This window comes from Trichomycterus rosablanca, chromosome 8 (genome assembly GCF_030014385.1).
Source record: "Trichomycterus rosablanca isolate fTriRos1 chromosome 8, fTriRos1.hap1, whole genome shotgun sequence".
Lineage (NCBI taxonomy): Eukaryota > Metazoa > Chordata > Actinopteri > Siluriformes > Trichomycteridae > Trichomycterus > Trichomycterus rosablanca.
In genome coordinates, this window is record NC_085995.1 from 34,267,108 (window position 1) to 34,286,905 (window position 19,798).

At 36.4% G+C, this 19,798-nt stretch overlaps 1 protein-coding gene and 1 long non-coding RNA gene across 6 annotated transcripts in view; one reads left to right on the top strand and one right to left on the bottom strand.

Annotated features, from left to right (window-relative positions):
* The window catches only part of LOC134319539 (uncharacterized), an 83,102-nt gene that overhangs the window by 61,541 nt on the left and 1,763 nt on the right, over positions 1–19,798 (bottom strand). For all 5 annotated transcript variants that reach the window (XR_010013529.1, XR_010013527.1, XR_010013526.1 and 2 more), the window contains exons 2-3: positions 14,130–14,279; positions 13,466–13,519 (exon numbers count right to left, since the gene is read on the bottom strand). This is a non-coding gene — a long non-coding RNA (uncharacterized LOC134319539). The remainder of the gene's footprint in view (positions 1–13,465; positions 13,520–14,129; positions 14,280–19,798) is intronic.
* Positions 659–17,791, top strand: ccnd2a (cyclin D2, a). The gene is made up of 5 exons (XM_063000770.1): positions 659–1,022; positions 2,408–2,623; positions 5,614–5,773; positions 9,708–9,856; positions 14,083–17,791. The coding sequence occupies exons 1-5, from the start codon at positions 828–830 to the stop codon at positions 14,257–14,259; spliced, it is 897 nt and encodes a 298-aa protein (XP_062856840.1). The 5' UTR covers positions 659–827; the 3' UTR covers positions 14,260–17,791.

The following is a 19,798-nucleotide window of genomic DNA, read 5'->3' on the forward strand; positions in this document are numbered from 1 at the left end:
GCTGACCTTGTTGCCGTATTTTATATTTGTGAGGATAAGACTTTTTATTTAGATTGTCACATTCATTAATTTCCCATTTAAACTGTTAGATAGCACCTGTATATGGGCAGATTGTTGCAGTACTTTATACAAATAAAATGTTCCACCATGCTTTCATGGAGGAATGAGTAAAACAAATTTGGAAATTTGTTTACATTTCAGCTAAAACAACATTTACATTATTTGACAATGCTTTTATTTGAAGTGGCTTACAGTTGTGACTATTAAAATTGCAAGCAATTTAGGGTTAACAGCCTTGTTTAGGGGCCCAACAATGGCAACCTGGCAGAAGCAGGGCTTGAACCAGCAATCTTTGCATTAGTACTCCAGTAGCTGAACACCTAAGCTACCACATTTGTTCATTTACAGAGCGTGTTGATAGGCCATGTGTTGGTGAGGTTGTTTAGATTGCTTGCTGTGTGTGATCAATACATTATAAATAAAAATACATTATATTCGATATGCACATTATTGATGAATGGTACAGAGTTTATTATTCATCAAAGTTGGAGTTTGAGGTTTATGCTGAGTTGGAGGCGGGTCTTAAGTCGCAAATGGGCTGGAACCATCAATCTGGCAACCCTGCTAGAGAGGCGAGAACAGAGCAGTGCAGCCACCAGGGAAGGAAAGACCTAAAAGTTCTCCTGGAAATAACCACAGGATATAGTCTCGCTTATTCCTTTTATATGCCCTTCTACGAAGTATCTTTTTCGGCTCCACTTTTCTGGTGCTTTGTGAGCTGTGGTTCTCATTTTAAATACCGGAAAGCACGGTGAATACAGACATCTATGGAGCTGTACTGCTTGGAAGCGGACGCGGTGGTGCGAGCCCGTCCCGACCCGAACCTCCTCGGCGATGACAGAGTGTTGCAGAGCCTGTTGACTATCGAGGAGAGGTTTTTGCCTCAGTGCTCGTATTTTAAATGCGTACAGAAAGATATCCAGCCTTTCATGAGAAGGATGGTGGCCACCTGGATGTTAGAGGTTTGTTGTGTGTGAACTTGAGCCTTTGGATCATTTTTGACGTGATTAAACCCGTTTCTCGGTTAGCCTGTATGTCCTGCACCGGTAAATGAAACCCAACAGGCTGTTTTTTTTTATTTCCGAAAGGACAGATCTGAGTTTGTAAGGGCGTTTTGTGCAAAACCAGTTTTAGATCGAGAACACCACTTTTTATGATTTCTTGCAGAGCACGACATGGTTAAAATAAGGACAAGAATTAAGTTACTTTATGAAAAATCTGCCGATATTGGCTATCGTTAGTAAAGAAGGGAGTTCCTTGATTCACAATTTTATTAATTTATTTATATAAAAAATATAAATTAATAAATATTTCCGTGCACACGTATGCAGTCAATGCTTAACCAAAGTAGCGCAATCTAAACGCCATGTTTTTCAGAGTTGGTCGGGTTGAATTTTATAGTATTTTATGTTCCGAAACATCACGACAGCTTATATAATGTTAAAAGTTTGAAAGATGTGGGTTCAAAGTACTTCGATAGGATTTAAAATTCTGTCAATAATTTTGTAAATATTTTATATATTTTTTCCAAATATGTGTTTGCGGAAGGGCGAGGGCCCAATGCTATCTCTCTGAACCTAACCTAAATCGTTGTAGCTCTGGAATTGTGTTAATTTATATTTAATCGCATGTATAGATGTTGTCACTCTTTGTCGGAAAAGTTAGCTAAGAAGTTGTTCTTTATTTTCATGTATGTAATGTTAAGCTAAAAGTAACTGGCGAATTTATATAAATTTATCAAGGTATTATTTCGGTGGGATGTCGACGCACTGGTCAGGCACTGTCTGCTACCTTCTTCGGAAAATGATGTTTTTATCACAGAAAACATCGATTGTAGTATTTGACAATTGTCGGGAATGATGTAGAATGAACCGATGAACATTTTCATGTATTAATTGTGGGTTTAAACAATTTTTTTCTATTTTTAAATATTTTATGAAAATATGACGAATCAAAAAAAGCGAAGGCTTTTCCGTAGCCTACTGTGCTGCATGGTCGGATTTTGGCTCTACTGATTGTGACTTGAATTTATTTATTACTCAGTTAACCAAGGGAATTTAAGTCTGTTTATTGTAAATGTTGAAAAGTATTTTCCATTTTTTTTAAATAACGTAAATTTATAACGTCTTTGTAACACAGAAGCATCAAATGTTCGATATGTTGTTTTAGGTGAATATTTCCTATCGATCTACGGTGGAATTTACATTTATTTTGCACAGATCCCATACTAATTTAATTCGTAATTATTTTCTCTTTAGGAAATAATTTTGACTAAAAAAGATCAATTGTGCACCACGTGTTTTTTCCTCTAGTGAACTCATGCTCGTCGCTCTCCTGCCTTTTGCAGGTATGTGAGGAACAAAAATGCGAGGAGGAAGTTTTCCCACTGGCTATGAACTACTTGGACAGATTTTTAGCGGTTGTGCCCACCAGAAAGTGTAACCTGCAGTTGCTCGGCGCGGTGTGCATGTTTCTGGCGTCCAAACTGAAGGAGACGCGTCCTCTAACTGCAGAAAAGCTGTGTATCTATACTGATAACTCCATGAGACCGCAAGAGCTTCTGGTAAGCACATAAATTCAGTTGTTTACCGCAGTCAGTAGTTGCTTAAATTTTAATATACATTTAAGTCTAGTAACACACTTCTATTAAAATAAAGCAAATATTGTAAGTATTTTAATCTATTTTACTGTTCCTTGATTGCTAAGTAGTTCTGCAAATGCATTGTTTTTAAATGCATTTTAAAGTAAATGTTATGATTATGACCAAATATGAGGACTTGTGGTTAGGAAAAGGGAATAAAGAAGCTTTGCTGAGCAGCATTGTGGCGAATGGTGAATTCAGACGCTGTAGACCAAATTCGGAGGGGTAGCTCTGCAGATGCATGGACGCTTATACTAACAACTGGTCTTTATCGTCATCTAGTGGCAAATATGCGAATATGCCAGCTGTATTACTGGTTTAAGATGGGAAGTAATGTCTATTTTTCCAGTTCCGGCTTAGCAGATAAAACGAGAATAAAATATCAAAATTTTATATATATATATATATATATAGTTGTTTAAATTCCTCATATTCTAAGGCTACAGCAACTATTGCGGGTTCCATATAGCTTTGGGTTATAAAGTACGTTATAACGTTTTTTGGTACACCAGTTGTTTAAATTCCTCATACTCTCAATTCTGAGTGTTGGATGTGCTTTGGTGTCTTGTCCTGATTCAGATGAAGCACTTACTAAATATAAATAAAAATGTTACCATTGTGAAAGTAAGCTGTAAGTAGGCTGGACTGTATGCTCACATAGCCAAAGCATCTAAAGAGACTACAGAAACAGACACAATATAAAATATTATACAGACAAAAGTATTTCTTTTTTTGTGTTTTACCACTATTGCAGTAAAACATTCTGCACAGGGCACTTCCCAAACATAGCCAGTCATGGTTGTATGTAGCACCCTGGATCCATGCGGTTGTGGGCTAGCGTAACAATTTTTTTTTTACCTTACACTATGTATGATATAATTACCATTCCACATTACCATTTTGGAGTTTGTTCACTGTGGCCTGTAGTCCTTGCTAAGACTGTAGAGTGTTATCTGTCAAGTATTGAATACTTTTGGGTGCGTGTTAGCACTGTTCTCACCACTAGCTCATCAGTTTTTCTTTTTGGTGATGATAAATGACAAAATCGTAGTGGTACTTGTTAAAGATCACACTGCTAGGCAGCTGTCAGCAAAAGCATGCTAAGAACAACTTTTCTAAAAGTCAGTCTGACTCTGGCCTGCAGTGTGCAGCAGATGCAGGAAACCGGAGATTGGCTGTAACAGTCTCATCTTCAATTTTGTCTCCGCTGACTAGTACAAACTTCTTGTAAATTAAACCTCTTTTGTGGCAGCAGCACCAAAAAGAGGAAGTGGGTATCTAAACTGTGTTGCAAGCATAACTGGAGTTAGTTCTTGGTTTGGCTTCAATCAGAACAGTGACATAAGATCCAGATGGCCAATCTTAAATTGCTCTCTGATTGTGTTATAATGTCTATATTAACTATTAATTTTTATATTGCTTCCCTGAAATGCAAAGACTAAGTGTAACTGTATTCTGGTTTAGATGACAAAATGACAAAACCCAAGTTTAATCAGGGTGTAGTTGTTTAGTTCTTGAATTATACTTTCTTTCATACTATATGAACTATATGTTCTGCCATACCGAGCTCTTTTGAGCTCTTCAAAGCCGCGACCTGTGTCTCAAAGGTGGTGGGCTGGCTTTATAGGCTGCTGTCCCACAACTTATCTCAATACAATACTCAACAGTATCTCAATACTTAATGCTTTTACATCCTGCCAGTTTTAATAAAGGTCAACCTTGAGTGCAAAAACTGCACTATTTAAAAAAAAAAAATGTCTACTGTATTCTGATGACCTAGGTACGGCAGTATGTTTGGAATTTCCGAGCCGTGTGTCAACCCTAAAAAATCTGAGCTGTTTGAACATGTGGCTGAGTCATTCTGTTGCTAAAACCAAGCATTCAGATGTGGCAAGGAAATAATGCATCAGTAACTGTTTTTTTTTTTTTCATTGTACACTCATTCAGAATTTCATTTGTCCACTGCACAAAAAAGTCAGTGCTCTGAAAATTATTCAGTGTTTTTGCGATTGCACTGTAGTTTTATACCCATGTTAATTTGGACACTCAATTCAATACATTTGGTCTTTTTGTGTTAATTTTTCTCATTGCCAATTCCCCTAAATGCGACTCTCATGTTGGTTCTACCACAAATACACAAACACACACAATTGATTTAATAAAACACAAATACCAAATGCTAAACATTGTACATTTAGTGGTGTTGCTGTATATTAGGCCAGTCATTAGTCAGCATCTAAATGTTTGTCACTCCTATTTGGATTGCTTAATATATTAACTACCATTCACTGCTTGATTGTGAAAGAGATTGCCACCTTAACACATCCGCACACCTGAAGTGACTACCGGCAATAATTAGCTGAGAATAATAGGCTGAGAACTAAATAGCTCATATTTATAAACTAGATTTTTAAATAGTCAAAGACATTAATGTAGCTGCATTTATTAGTGTTTAAACCACATGTGGTAGTAAGAAGATACTCATACTATTGTATGTATTAACTGTCATATGATGTAACATGTAAATTGTTCTTATTAATTATATTCATAATGATATTATTTAAAGTTCAAATTTACACATACTGGTGAGGAAAATGGCAATAGAGAAATATGAGGCAATTTTTAAATTTTTTACAGAATCCCCTGAGCCAATAGGCATGAAGGCCAACTTGTATTTCATCCATTTACATTCCAATTTTAGCAGAACTTAAAATACCTAAAATACTTTACATAGATTCTGCATTTGCCCATTCACCCACTATCCAGCACTGGGTCTGCTTTTTCAGAGGCTCTGGAGCAGTGATTCTCAATCTGTATTTGCAGACAGGACAGATGAATTTATTTATACTAGGTTACAATGTGATATATTTTTTGCTAACTTTACCTTCCTCATTTATCTGTATCTTTTTCAGGAATGGGAACTGGTAGTTCTTGGTAAATTGAAGTGGAACCTGGCAGCAGTTACTCCTAATGATTTTATTGAACACATTGTAAAGAGACTGCCACTGCCTGTGGATAAGCTGGACCTGATCCGCAAGCATGTGCAGACCTTCATTGCTCTTTGTGCAACAGGTAATAGTACATCACATCATGCTGACTAGTTCTAATCTTTTTCAAAATAGGGTGCTGTTTTTATCAGCATTTTATTTTTTGTTTCAAGCGATTTAAATGTTTGCTATCATAACTCACAGGAACGAAAGTTAAATTCCATTTTGCTCTTCCCCATTTCAATCCCTGAGGTGTATTTCAGGCCTTAAAAACAAGATTCTCTCTTTTCATGTTCGACATGCCAAACTGAATGTTTTGAAACAAATTCTGTTTGAAAACTACCACAATTGGCACACCCTTTGTAGCTTATTTGCACTTACCAAGAGAACCAGGTGTCAGAATTTTGCAACAATACTAGACAAAGACAAGATCTAAAATAAAAATTTACTAAGGAATAACTATGATAACATCCTTGTTGCTTTAGCAGGCATGCTATCATCAAGAAAATTAATATTATGTCTGACATCCTCAAATGCAAATGGTAAAATTTGCTGAATTTACCACATAGTAAATGTGGTATAACCTTTGCACATTGTTTTTCCAGTATGTTACATTTAGCAAATAAGCAGTTGTGCATTAAAATGTGCACAAGTGTGTTTCCTGTAGATTTTTTAAAAGGTTTGGTGTCCATATATAAGTAAGCGAAAGTGGATGTGGGCAAGCTTTAGAGTGACATTTCAAAGGACAGCTGTGCGGATAAGGACATTCGTATATGCTGCTGATCCAGTTGTATTCTATATGAGTTATGGGTAAATGTATCGTCTCAGTTCTTGGTGGCGGATTATGTTTTGGGGTGGAGAGTAAGTGTGAGAAAGGTGGTGGGAGAGTCCCAGTATATCCAAATAGCAAGCATGTCATGTTTTCATATCTCATCCCCACTTCTCACGCCTCCTAGTTGCTCTAGGGCATGACTGCTTTCCCATGTTTAGGAGTCTTTGTGGAGCTGGTTCTGCTAGCCGACTTTACACTCTAAATGCTGCAAAAGGTAATAATGCTCACCCCTTGGCTCACACATGTCTCCCTGGGGTGGCTCATCTACCCAGGAGAATCCCCTGAATTTTTCTTAAAATCTGGATGTAATTAGAGAAAGGCTTTTTGAAAGGAATAGTAAGCATAGGTCTTTAAGCATAGCACTTTTGATGTTGGTCTTACCTCGAAGATCTTGTGGATCTTGTGAAAGTGGCTAGAATCCCATTAAACACACTGACACCACCTGTTCTGGATACTGGAATCCTCTTGTCAACTTTAGATCCATTGTGACAGTGCTATTGCGCAAATCTCTGAGCATAGATTTGTCCCCGAGTGTATATTAAAACATAAAAGTTAATCATTTAAACAAGTATTTAAAAAACTTGTGTCTTACACAAATAATAGTATTGCTGATGTCATTTTAATATGGATAAGGTAGTTGGTGTTGTATGTGTGATGCTGTACTTTCTAATCATTTTGTCCGTTTTGAAAACAAGTTGTGACTATTTGTTGTTTTTAATGACTTTAGATCAGATAATATTTTACTGGCACTTTGTATTTTTGCAGAGAATGCACTAGCCCACCTTTTTTTTTAATGACATCTATAAATCAAACACTTTGTCTAAATGAAAAAAGATTGTCAGGGTGGAGAAAAAGCAACAGAGCTCATCTTTGAAAAATGCATCTGATTAGATACTAAAAGAAGAAGGTATACTTAACAACCTGTTCCTGGAATCCAGAATTACTCTTTAGAAAAAAAAAACTGCAAAAACACCAGAAAAATAAATGAAAAGAAAAAAATTAAAATAAACATTTAGGATTTGAAGATGTTATAGTAAATTTCAGGGCACATTTTTGTTTAGTACAACACATTGTTTGTCAGACCTTCTGTTTCAAAATGGACCTGTTCTGAAAGTTGGTATATTTGCTAATGCTGATTTTTGCTGACCTATGTAATATCAGAGCTATTTGCGAATCTTCTTCTTTTGTATGTCTTGAATAATTTCCTGCAGCAGTAAGAACCAAAACTACTGCCCTCTTTTCTGTTCATCATGCTCACACATATAGTACTTAGTATTTCTAAAGTCTGACTACCATCACATATGCTACTAATTATACATGTTATATAAGCTACAATAACTACAAATTCAACTACATTGTCTGTTCTAACAAAAATGACAATTCCTTAATGAAATGTTTATCTTAATCATTAACTTGTAAAAAGGTCAAATAGTGTCGAGTATGTGTTTGTAAAAAAAGGTCAGTATGGTTATAAAACTAATTCTGATATTCCTGTTTTGAGAGGCCCAGTTACCGCCCTTGGTAAGTTGTGTACTGTTGCTCAAGTATCTTTGCCATGGTGCAAGACAAGCAAGTTATTACAAGATTTCATCAGTTAAGAATTCCTGTTTTCATTTCATTGAAGTTATGGTGTCTTTGCTGCAAAATAAATACTATAAATGCCAGTGTAAGGTGGAAACAACTGTTTTGGGATTTGTCCAAATGTATGTTTGTGACTTGGCATAAATGTCAAGACAACCAAATAAACTGTATAATAAATGTAAAGACAACCAAATAAACTGTATAATAAATGTAAAGACAACTAAATAAACTGTATAATAAATGTAAAGACAACTAAATAAACTGTATAATAAATGTAGAGACAACCAAATAAACTGTATAAAAAATTAAGTTGGCAATTAGATTCTGCACATTCATGTCAATGGTCACATAACAGTTTTAAAAGAGCTGTTTTGACTTATAGTGCAAATGTCAGGACATTTGTTAAGTGTTGCCAGAAAATTATGACAAAAAGCAGTGGAGACTGTTCAAACTTAGACTTTTTGTAAACCCTTCGTTTATTGAGGTATCCATCTAAATGGATTTCAGTTAGATGATTTATTGCCCTAAATATCATTAGTCTATTTGGCTGATTCTCAACTTTCTGTCTGTTTAGCTCATTTACAAGTTACATGCATATGCATTTCAATGTACCCACCCAGAAGTTGGCTACGCTGGCGTGGTACTGGAGGGGAAAAGAAAATGGTTCATTGAAGGAGGTTAGGTGCTGGGAGAGCAAGCCAGCTATCCACTATTTACAAGAAGCCTTCTCAAACACACCAGACTGTCGATTTGTGCCACTACTATTTGTGAATAGTTATATCCAGATCAATTTCCGAGTATCTGTATAAAAGCCACTACTAGCCTAAACCTGCTAGGTTTGACTTATTTTTCTATCCAAATCAGAAAATAAACATCTATAACATAACTGGAGATCCCTTTTGTTGAAACAAACCAGTCCAAATTGTATTTTCCGCATAAAGTGTACCATATCATACGTATTCAACAGAAACAGAATACAAAGAATGTTATGCATTTCTAAATTTAATTTGCTCTTTGCCCGTTCCAAAATCCCTATGTACCACAAAAAGATAGTGGATTTACTTCTCAACTAAGAAATGTTTTATCTGTTTTTAAATGTTAAAAATGCAATGAAGTGGTGCTTCATTAGCTGTCAAAGGACCCACATCATAGCCAATAAAAAAAAAATTTGCTCTCGAAGGCATCTTAAGGTTGGCTTTGAATGCGGCAGCACAGTAAAGCAGTGGCTGCCAGGGTCTGCTCTGTGAGCTCAGAGGTGGCCTGGCATCAAAGAAATGGTGCCAGTGGGGGATTCTTTTCTTCTGCCAAAACCTTCTGGACACAGACTTAAAAAAAGATGTTAACCCCCACAACTTTGGTGGCTCAAATCTGTCACTTACTCCATTCTCCCTCTCAATTAATGAGATAAGACCATGACAGGGTTATTGCGAAAGGACTAGGGCACAGATGGAAATTGTCTTTGTTTACATGCAGTATAAGTCTTTGTTTCCTTAAGCAGTGACACATCAGGTAGATATATTACATTTGTAAAAACTGGAGCATAGTTGCTCATGACCAGTCATTGTAGTTATAGATTATAATGCTAATTTGTTTTACTCTTATACAGATTTTACTTTTGCCATGCTCCCTCCATCCATGATTGCCACAGGCAGCGTCGGAGCAGCAATCTGTGGACTGCAACTCAACAGTACTGACCGTGCACTTTGGGGAAACAACCTTACAGAATTGCTTGCCAAGATCACAAACACAGAAGTTGTGAGTATGACAGTGTCTACCTTAAATATGTAAAGAAATCGAGTTTTTAATTAGATACACATATTTATAATGGAATTGCCTGAAGTCAACCACAACTAATATAGTCCTTCTTAAACTAGACCAAATTGGAAAAACTGTTTCTTAACTAAATTGGAAAAGTGTGTTTTGCAGTTTATAGTAAATTTCTTGCAAAAATGTTAAATGAGTGGAAGTCAAATAAAATTGTTTAAATGGCTATAAAAATTCTAGCATATATGATTGGTCAAAGCTAGGTATTTGTGTCATTTAAAATTAAGACTCAGTTTAAACTTGCAAAGCATCAAACCATTTGCCCTTATGCCTTTCCTTAATCCACTTATCTGCATTTGTCACTTTTCTTTAGTACTCCTCACCCTGCAAGGTCACATTAAATGTTAAGCTAACTTTAGTAGTGGTGGTTGTTTGAATGAGGGGTTTTGGTTAGTCTTGTGTATGTTCTTGAAATTGCTGACATAATAGTTTGATGCAGACAGAATGTAGCCAGGCAGCTATGTGGCCCTGAGGAAGGGCGCACAGTCCAAACAGTGCCTATGCTTCAACTGCAATGAAAGGGGGAGTAGGGGTGGACTGGCTTTTGTCAGGGTGGTTGTCTGTTTCAAACCAGGGAAAAAGGCTTTTAAAGGGGGTACATTTGGATGGCTAATAGCATTGCCAGTCACAGTGGTGTTTTTTGAAACTAGAGCTCTGAGATCACAAGGTACCCCTTTTGTGTGGGGACCCCATCCCTTTAAAAACATCAATACAGTGCTGGGGGTGTGCAGCTGTGTGGTTCTATAGTACTGTGTAAGATGCTTGCACTCTCCTTCTCAGTGGGCATGCGCCCAGCTCCAATTGAATGTCACATTCAGATGCTGAATTACTGGAAATGAAATTGGATTGACCCCGACTGAGAGAGTGTGAGTATACAGAACTGGGGTGCAGTGGCACAGATACATGGATTTATGCAAATGACCTATAAAGTCTCAAAGATACATTGCCAAAAAGACAGCAAATTAGTTTTCTTATTGGAAAAGAAATAGCTAGCTAAAGTAAGGGCTAGCAATAAAGAGAGAGAGCTCTCAATCAGTTGTAAGTAGAGGCTATAAACTGTCACCATAGGTGTCAACCATGACTTAGTGAAGTTAGTTTTTCTACCAAGATTGTACCATCAGTTGGTGGATGGCTGCAGTGCCAGCTTGTGAAGTTGTGCACTGTAGCAGAGGAAAAACAAACAGTTCTTCTAAACTGAAGCCTTTCACTGTGTGAATGTGAGGTCTTTGCCAGCAGAAATGAACTGCCCTCTCCATGATCAACTCTTCACACTCATAGATGCCAACAAACCATACCTTTTAAAAAACATGCAGGCAGAGGGAAGGCAGTAGGTGTCTAGCAGCCAGGAATTTTCCCTACATAATGAAAGACTGTTAAAGGTTGTAAGAAGATGCTGTCTTCTTTTTCTTCAATCTTCCCCCAGAATACAAAGGTCCCCAATTTACGTTGACATACGCACAAGTCTTCACATGTGATGACTGCCGTTCCATGAGTGTGTTACTAGTCACTTACCATGCAAACAGGGATTTTGAAAGAAACACTCCAGCAAATGGGCAACATCTGCTTCAAGCCCATTGATTTACATTCAGAAGAAATGAGAAAACCTCAACAGCTAAAATACTCTGCCAATCTCCTAGCCAGGCATCATACTGACATTTGTGGTTTCCAATGCCTGTGGTTTTTGCATCCAGACATGTGAAAGGGCCAACAAGCCAACGGTAATGTGAGTGTAGCCTCAAGCACATCTGGTGAGGTATGTTGTGTACATCAGTGGACTCCCTGTTGAAAGAAGATGGCTGAAAGTTTAGCTTTAGCAACTGATGCTAATTGCATGGCTCCTTAGAAGGCAAAAAGCTTAGAAAGCTTACCAAGAAAGGTTGAAAGTAATCAATTACTTTATTAAATGATAATAACCTTCCGTTCGATAGCCCAAAGCTGTACTCACTTTGCTACCCCTGGAAGATGTTAGTTGCAAAGAGGAACCCAACTTCATATTCATGCTTATGGATTTAGAATGGGATGTCATAAAATCGCCTATAGGTGTTATGTGTAGGTGTCCCAATATTTTTGTCCATATAGTGTATCTAAAAATAGTAAAACAAAAGAAACTTAGGTATCCAGTCAACTTTCTAACTAGCTAAAATGCAGTACTCTTCAGCGGAACCTACCTACTTTTAGTGCAAGTCACAGTCTCCAATAGTCCCAGTAGTGGGACCAGTAGTCCCACATTGAAGTCATTAAAGTTGCTTGGATTTAGCTTGTGGGGTTTGGTGCAGACTTGCCTATGCCTCTATAAAGAGCAGCGGCACAGAGGGGAATTTCTTTTAAGAAGTCAGGCCTGGCATTCTTGCGGTAAGACGAGGGCAGTTCCTTTACATGTTTTATGCTTAAGTTAATCTTCTCTGAGGAATTTATTTATATGACTAATAACATCACATTGTGATGAAAAGCCAGATGCCTCTTTAAAAAAAGAATGTGTTTGCTTTCCTAGAGTGAGATAAGTGTGCTTAATAGCAGCACCAGGGCTGTTCCTACACAAAAATCACATTAACCTACTGAAAATAATGTTGGAACCAAAATCCCTCAGTCGCCCAGTTTAAAGTTTGGGCTACTTGTAACCATTAAAAAAAAAAAAAAAAAAAAAAAAACAGCTCTTAAAGAAATCTAAAGATAAATATAAATGGCATATCTTTAAGGAAGACCTGGTTGGATAATGTGTTTTTACAATGCTGCACATCAGTTTTAATTAGAAGTAATTGTCAAAGGAATGCAGCCTTTTTACATGCAACACATATTTTACAAGCCTTGCTTTTGGGGCTACACACAGAACCTTTTCCAGATGTCGGGTGTAATTCAGACCCACAATGACCTAGGAGCTGAGAGCTGCCAATACTGTCATTTTCCTTTATTCCACTAGAGGGCGTTGACCTTTCTGTTAGATTGTAAAATGGGTACCCTGTGCTGCTGGGTGTCATCCAGTGCTCATATTTTAAATAGTTGCAGACAGGAAGTTCAACTACTAAAATCATATTGGTCTTCTTTCCTGACATGACTTAATTCAAAACACATGTCTTACATGAAGAACAATTATTGCTGTCATTCAGAATGAATGTTTTAAAAATATTAGATCCACCTTAAGAACACGTGACTTTTGTAGGCATGCAAATTTGCTTTAGTGTTAAGCAATATAGTTTTTGATTCATTTTAAATATGAATGACAATATAAAATTGGCTCTTTGAAAAGCTTGAGTAGGATCCTCTGTTTTTGCACAGCCTTTATTTTCCAAGGTTGGTATGGCGTTCTGTCTGTATGTACGTAGGTATGGTTCTCGGCTCAGGTGTAATGACATGAATGATATTGCACTTACCTTCCTGTCTATTGCATGTAGTTTTACATTGAAAACAGTCATTGTTCAGTGAAGAATGGCAGAAATTAATTTGCAAAAACTGGTTGCTGATTTTAATTGAGAGCTAAGCAAATGAAAGCAGATCTACCTTACATGCATTAGCGGTACACATGAGTGTTGAATTGTGACTCACCCTCAGTGAAAATGTGCCACTCCTGTTTATAGATGTTGAGAGTGCGCTGCAGTTCTAAACCAAACAGAAAAACATTTTTATGCATTTGTATTAATTAGATTATGAACAACAAAACCATTATGCATTAAAATCACAAATAGGAAAGCTGTTTTGTGTCAGCATAAATGGATCTGTGTGATCATATATAGATTTGCAACACTATATATATAATATATATAATGCTTATGTTTGTATAATGGATTTTTTGTAAATACTGCTATGGCAGAATCAGATAACAAGAAAGTAGCATAAAAGGTTCAGTTAATTTACCTAGGACAGGTAATGTATTATTAAACATGATTCATTGTGCAGGCTTTGTCATAACAATAAAACTTACTATTCTTCTATAGTATTACCCAAACAACATTTACATTTTTTTGCACTTCACCTTTTATTTTATCTAGATATACTTAAAATTACAGCAATAGCTTTATTCCATAGTCTTGTTGCTGCTGTCATGGGAAACGCTGAAATAAAAACATAATGTATGTTTGCATTAACATGTGATGTCTTTGCACTAAACAAGCAATGCTATAATAGATTTTGGTGAGATAATCCAAGAACTGTTCTGGTTACAGGATGTTCTGAAGGAATGTCAGGAGCAGATTGAACGTGTGCTGATTACCAGTCTAAGAGAGGGACATCGGCAGCAGCACAAGCAGCAACAGCAGGATCAGAGCAATCCTCGCAACAAAACCTTGGAAGACCAGGACCAGTCCAGCACCCCAACCGATGTGCGAGACATCAACTTGTGAGCTTGCAGAAGGAGCGGCACCTGGATTTAAAGGAAAAAAAAAACAAAAAACAAAAATGACAAAAAACAGCCCATCATAAAGTGCTTGCTAGTCTTTGTAGGTTTTTTATTCTTTTTTTAAAGTAAAAACATTATGGAAGAAAAAGAACATTACAAAAGAATTTAAAGATATTTTAAATGCAAATTAGTTTTTTAAATGATTAATATTAATGCAAAAATCCTTATGGTGCCCCAGATTAATATAAGGGAAGCCTATAGCATTTTGCAAACTATTTTTGATTGCATAAAACGTTATATTAAGAAGGTTTTTAAAGAGTTTGAAAGGCTTTTTAGAACAGTCAACTTCTAAAGACTGGTATGTAAAGGTACACAAGCAGGGCTATGTTTTTTTTCTGTTTTATGTTTTGGTTCATGTTTGAAAAGCCTGAGCTTAAACACACACAGGGCTGTCATGATACTGTTTTGTGGATTCCCCATTTTGGTGTTGTGGTAAAGATAAAAGGCCCAGAAATGTGTAGTGGGACAGGTGTGTCAAAGCCCTACACAAAAACTGTGAGCAGTTTTTGTTAGGCCAAAGGGCCCTCTGGATATAATTTGGTTTGATATGTTTTAAATTTACTTCACTTGTCAATGAGTCACATGACGGTGTTTTAAAAAGTTTAAATGGCATGAAGTCATGCAGAACTAATTTTCAAGGTGATTTCATTGTTGATAATTGCTTGAAGTTTTGAATGTATCAACCAAATTCATACATGCATTGAAACTGAACAGTGCATTAGCTTGCCCAGTGGGAGTAGCATGTTTTGAGAACATGTTATTGTTATTGTTATTATTATTAGTAATATTATTATTATTATTATCAGATCATCAATTTATTGTCTGAATTATCAAAATATACAATTTTAATAAGCTTTTGTCAAGCTGCTTGTGTGTGTGTGCGTGTGTGTTTCTGTATGTGGTTACATGGATGTGTTTGAAGAGAAACGCGTAAATGCTTTGGTTAAAGATCCGCTTGGATGTTGTTTGAGATGGAGATGGACACAGAGTTAAAGGACTTAACAGAAGGTAGTGAATAAGTCTGCAGCGCTTTTGTTTGCTTTGAAGGGCCACTGGCCACCTGTATTATTGCCTTCTATACATGCGCTTTTACTTTCTGGCCTGGGTCATGGGGCAGTGCCCAGCCCAGTGCTTAGTTCTGAGAGGAGGCAAGACAGGGAACAGAGGGAGGAGGCAAAAGACCACCCTAGTTAAGGTGTTTTTAAGGTAAAACGGTTTCACTATAGAGGCTATTACAAAGTAGCTTGCATGAAATACACCTTATTTTAAATTGTCAGTTGTGAGGTGCATTTTGGCTTGTTGTGGTTATAGGTTTAAAAAGCTGAAGACTTTTTTGAGTATTTTGCAAAAAGGTGCTAGTAAGGATTAGCGAAAGTGGATTCTGCATGCAGTAAGTCAAAGTGCAAAACAGCATGAGATTTGTGCTTAGATGAGGGGAATGATAAAGCTGTGTGAGTTTAAGGAGAGACATAAGCTGCTGCTGAGATGAACATACATTGGCATACAGGAAAGGAGGCCAAAGGAGAAGATCAGATGTGGTTCCAGAGATCACATGATAATTTAAGTTTTTTTTATGTATTTGCTTGTTTTACTGTTAAGTTTGTGTCGTTCTAGTTTTTTTAAATTAATAAATCAGACCAGTATCTGAACCAGTTTAATTGACACTGCCAGCTAATTTTAGGGGAAGGTAATACACAGGGAAGCTGAAGTGATGAGGGGACATTTGTTGATCTGTGTATCTGCAGTTCCTCAGTTTCAACGGCAAAGCACTTTGAGCAAATACTTCCCTACCAAAAAAGAGGGTTGGTGTAGTGTTTTGTACAAAGTAAATTGTAATACCAATGTGGACATTCCAACAACAAGCATAATAACATTTCCAGATATGGAGGGAAATGCCATAGATTTTTTTATCCTCTTTTCTTTACTTGAAATTTTGTTTGCTGTTCATTTAAATGTTGATTGGTTTCATAACATCAGTAATTTGCCCACTGTAGGGTTTTTTTATTTATATAAAATGAACTGGTAAAAGCTGCTTTATCACTGTTAAAATGCCTTGTTTAATATGGTGCCTTAATCTTTGTGACAAGTGATTTTTGTGTGCCTTTGTGCATTGGTCAGACTACAGAAGTAACCCGAATGTCCACTATCCAGTCATCTTAAAACCTGCTGCTTTAAAAGTTGGGCTGGCATGGGATTTACTAAGTTTCACATGATTCATAGCTCTCTGACCAAGATTTAGGCAGTGTGCATTAACAGCACAACACAAATACTTGTGCACTAGTCTCTTAGCTAGCATTAAGGTAGGGGGCAGCTGGTGAAGTCAGTCTTTTTGTTGAGCCTATTGTATACGTGGGTTAAACAAACAATAGTTGTTTTCCATAAATAGTCCACATTTCTTTGACCCTTTATTATCTGATTGTGCTGCATTTTCCGACTTTCTTAGTTTGCCCAGCTCAGCTCTAAAACAAATTTTAATACTCTTTATAAAATTTGAATTGGTTCAAGTTTTGACTGTGCCTAAAATTTTGCTTCTTAAGGGTTGATATTCCAAAGTGAACAGAGGTAGAAGTGGTTGTGAAGACATCAATCAAGTGTCAATATTTTTCATTGTTGTTTTTCCGCTGCTAAAAAAGCTATGATTTTTGTTTCATCTTATACACAAAAATAACATAGTTGTGATGTCACTTGAGTGTGCTGCTATTTTATAAACTATTGTATTATAATTATTTTACTGCTTACAAAATATTTTGAGAATGCAGAAGGGTGATGGAAGATCTTCAAATGTAATGAGTGTTGACTGGAAATGCTCTTTGTACAGTATGCTCTGAAAGCATGATTCTTTTCTCTTTTTTATATGTTCTCCTGCTTTCCTTTTTCTCACACAGTCTGTATGTACGGTATATCTGTACCTCAGGTTTACTGGACAAACACATCTCTCAGTACCTCATAAAGCATCACAGTTTTTTGGGAGCCAACAAGACCACATACAGAGGATATTATGATGGATGTACTTTAAATAGTCTTTAATAAATGGACCAAGAAAGGCATAAGGCTCCCACCTGGACTTTGTAGTGGATGGAGGAGAACAAAATTCACCAATAATTTACATTAAGCTGTAAATGCCAATTTAAACAGACATTTGCATCTTTGTGGGTACATTTGTGGATAAAGTCAAAATCTGAATAAACATGGTAGTTAATCATACTAATAAACTACCAGTTCACATCTTGCTTTATCCCAGTCTCCATACAAGACATATTTCAGGTATGCCAAAGTTACATCAGTCTCTAGTATTAACTGTGACATACTGCCAATAAGACAGCCTCACCAGCACATCACTGCCTGCAAGTTACCCAATAAACATTTAAATGTCAAATTTTACAGTATGTATTCTATCTCATCCCTCCACTATGACCATGTCACGTACCTCAATTATGTCTGTTGCACAACCTCTCTTCAATAAATATTTGCTTCAATGTGTGCTTTTTCTGTCTTTTTTTTATTAAATAACTGGTTAATAGATCCACTGCACATGGGCTTAGCTTTCAAATGCAGTAAGGCAAGTTTGCAAAGGGAAATAAACCAGTCATTCTACCATTATGGTGATCTTGAATGAATAAAGGGGTTAATATTAGACCTGTTGAAGAACAACAATTTGCCATTACTTAATTATGATTATTTAAGGTTACTGTTTCACACATGACACAAAGCCTTATTTTCATCTGCTGGCAAACATCAGGTTAATTAAAAATTAATAACATTAATGTGCTGTTTTATCCTTATTGCTATCCATTATCATAAACTATAGACAATTTGTAATTTATTGTTGTAATTTTGGTACTGTTTAATGTGCAATTTTGTGTCCAACAGTGATAGCTTTTAAATATTTAACTTATCAGTTTTGTTGACTGAGGATTACAATTACAATATGATGTGTAATGCAATGCATAATAAAAAAACAGAGTTTATCTTTATTAGTAGGGTATGATTTAGAATCTGCTAAAATTTTAATATCATGACAGATCTACTTTCAAAAGTGTCTCAACTAAATGCTCAAGCTTTTAAGTGATGTAATGCAGTAGAAATACTTAGTTACTGTACTTGTATGCTTCATATATGCTAATTGGTGCATTTTTGTTGTGTTACAACAGTGATTCTTCATGTAAAGAGTAGATTTTGGCAGACGCTTATTTCCAAAGTTATCCAAGAGTTGTAACTGAATACAATGCAGGCAATGTAGGCTTAGGGGCCTTGCTCAGGGACCCAACGGTGACAGTAAAGTAGTAGTGGAAAACTAACATTTGTTAGTCATTTATCAGAAAGGTGTTCTAACTTTTGTCTAATTTTATGCATGCCAAAGCATTGCAAGACTTCAAACTAGGGGTGGGGCGACGCGTCGCCGTAATCGATTACGAAAATACGTCGATTTGCAAGAACACGCGTCGACGCGTCGCAAAGATGGCCACCCCACTAAAAACATGGATTTCTCTAGGGAAACTTGCACACGAGCATCTAAAGTTTAGGAGTGTTTTTCACAAAGATACAACAATGTGGTGTTCTGTACACTTCGCAAAGTGAAGATGGTTTATCGCAGCAGTACGATCGCTATGCATGAGCACACGAAGCGCAGGCATCCCGGAGTGCATTTTCAAGACGGCAGCAAAACACCCCGGCAAGTTTGTTTACATTTACGTTTTCACCCTAGCGTTATATATTAGTGTTATTAACACGTAGCTACGGTGCTAATGTTAGTAGTAGATTCTCTGTCTTCATCGCCCCATGTTAGTAAAATAAATTGACCAATTAAAGTCATTTCTGCACCATGCTGTAGCGGTAACGTAATGTAGCACCGGGCGTTATGTAAGATTGTTATTTACCCATTTTATATTTTTCTGTTTACTTTAATGTTGCGCTGGAGGAAGAGAAAAGTTTAAACTAACATTACAGCCTGTCGCTACAGCCTGTAAATCAGTTTATTTATTTATTTGCACTTCATCGATGTAAAAATACGTTTACCAGTGATTACCGTAACTACATTTAACACCAGAATAAAGTAATTCCCTGTTATAACCATTTAAGTTTGAAGTCTAGTTTTTAAGTAGAATTCTATATTTCAGGTAATGAGTTGCTGTGACATGCAGTGATAAAATAAAATTGTCACAGCAATTTAAATTTGAGGTCTAGTGTTTTTCTGATCTGACAATACAATAGTGATTATGCCACTATCAGTGTAATTTTGATAAGCTTTATGTTTCTCTTTTTAAGGGTCAAGCAAAGAAGTGTGGAGGACTTTTTAAACAAGCTGGAATATGTAAAGAAATAATTCCTGTTGTACTGTACATCTGTATATGTATATACGACAAATAAAGGCATTCTATATTCCTTTACTTGAATTTTACAAGCTCTTCCTTTAATATTATGGGAGATTTAATGTTTGACATCACAATAAAGGTACTGTTGGGAATCCCGATGAAATCTTTTGT

What these genes read in the sequence shown, in the direction of transcription:
- ccnd2a (XM_063000770.1), top strand. Translation starts at nt 828, where the DNA reads ATGGAGCTGTACTGCTTGGAAGCGGACGCGGTGGTGCGAGCCCGTCCC. An exon ending in TGAGACCGCAAGAGCTTCTG is followed by an intron (nt 2,624 to 5,613) that starts GTAAGCACATAA and finishes TATCTTTTTCAG; the next exon opens with GAATGGGAACTGGTAGTTCT. An exon ending in CATTGCTCTTTGTGCAACAG is followed by an intron (nt 5,774 to 9,707) that starts GTAATAGTACAT and finishes ACTCTTATACAG; the next exon opens with ATTTTACTTTTGCCATGCTC.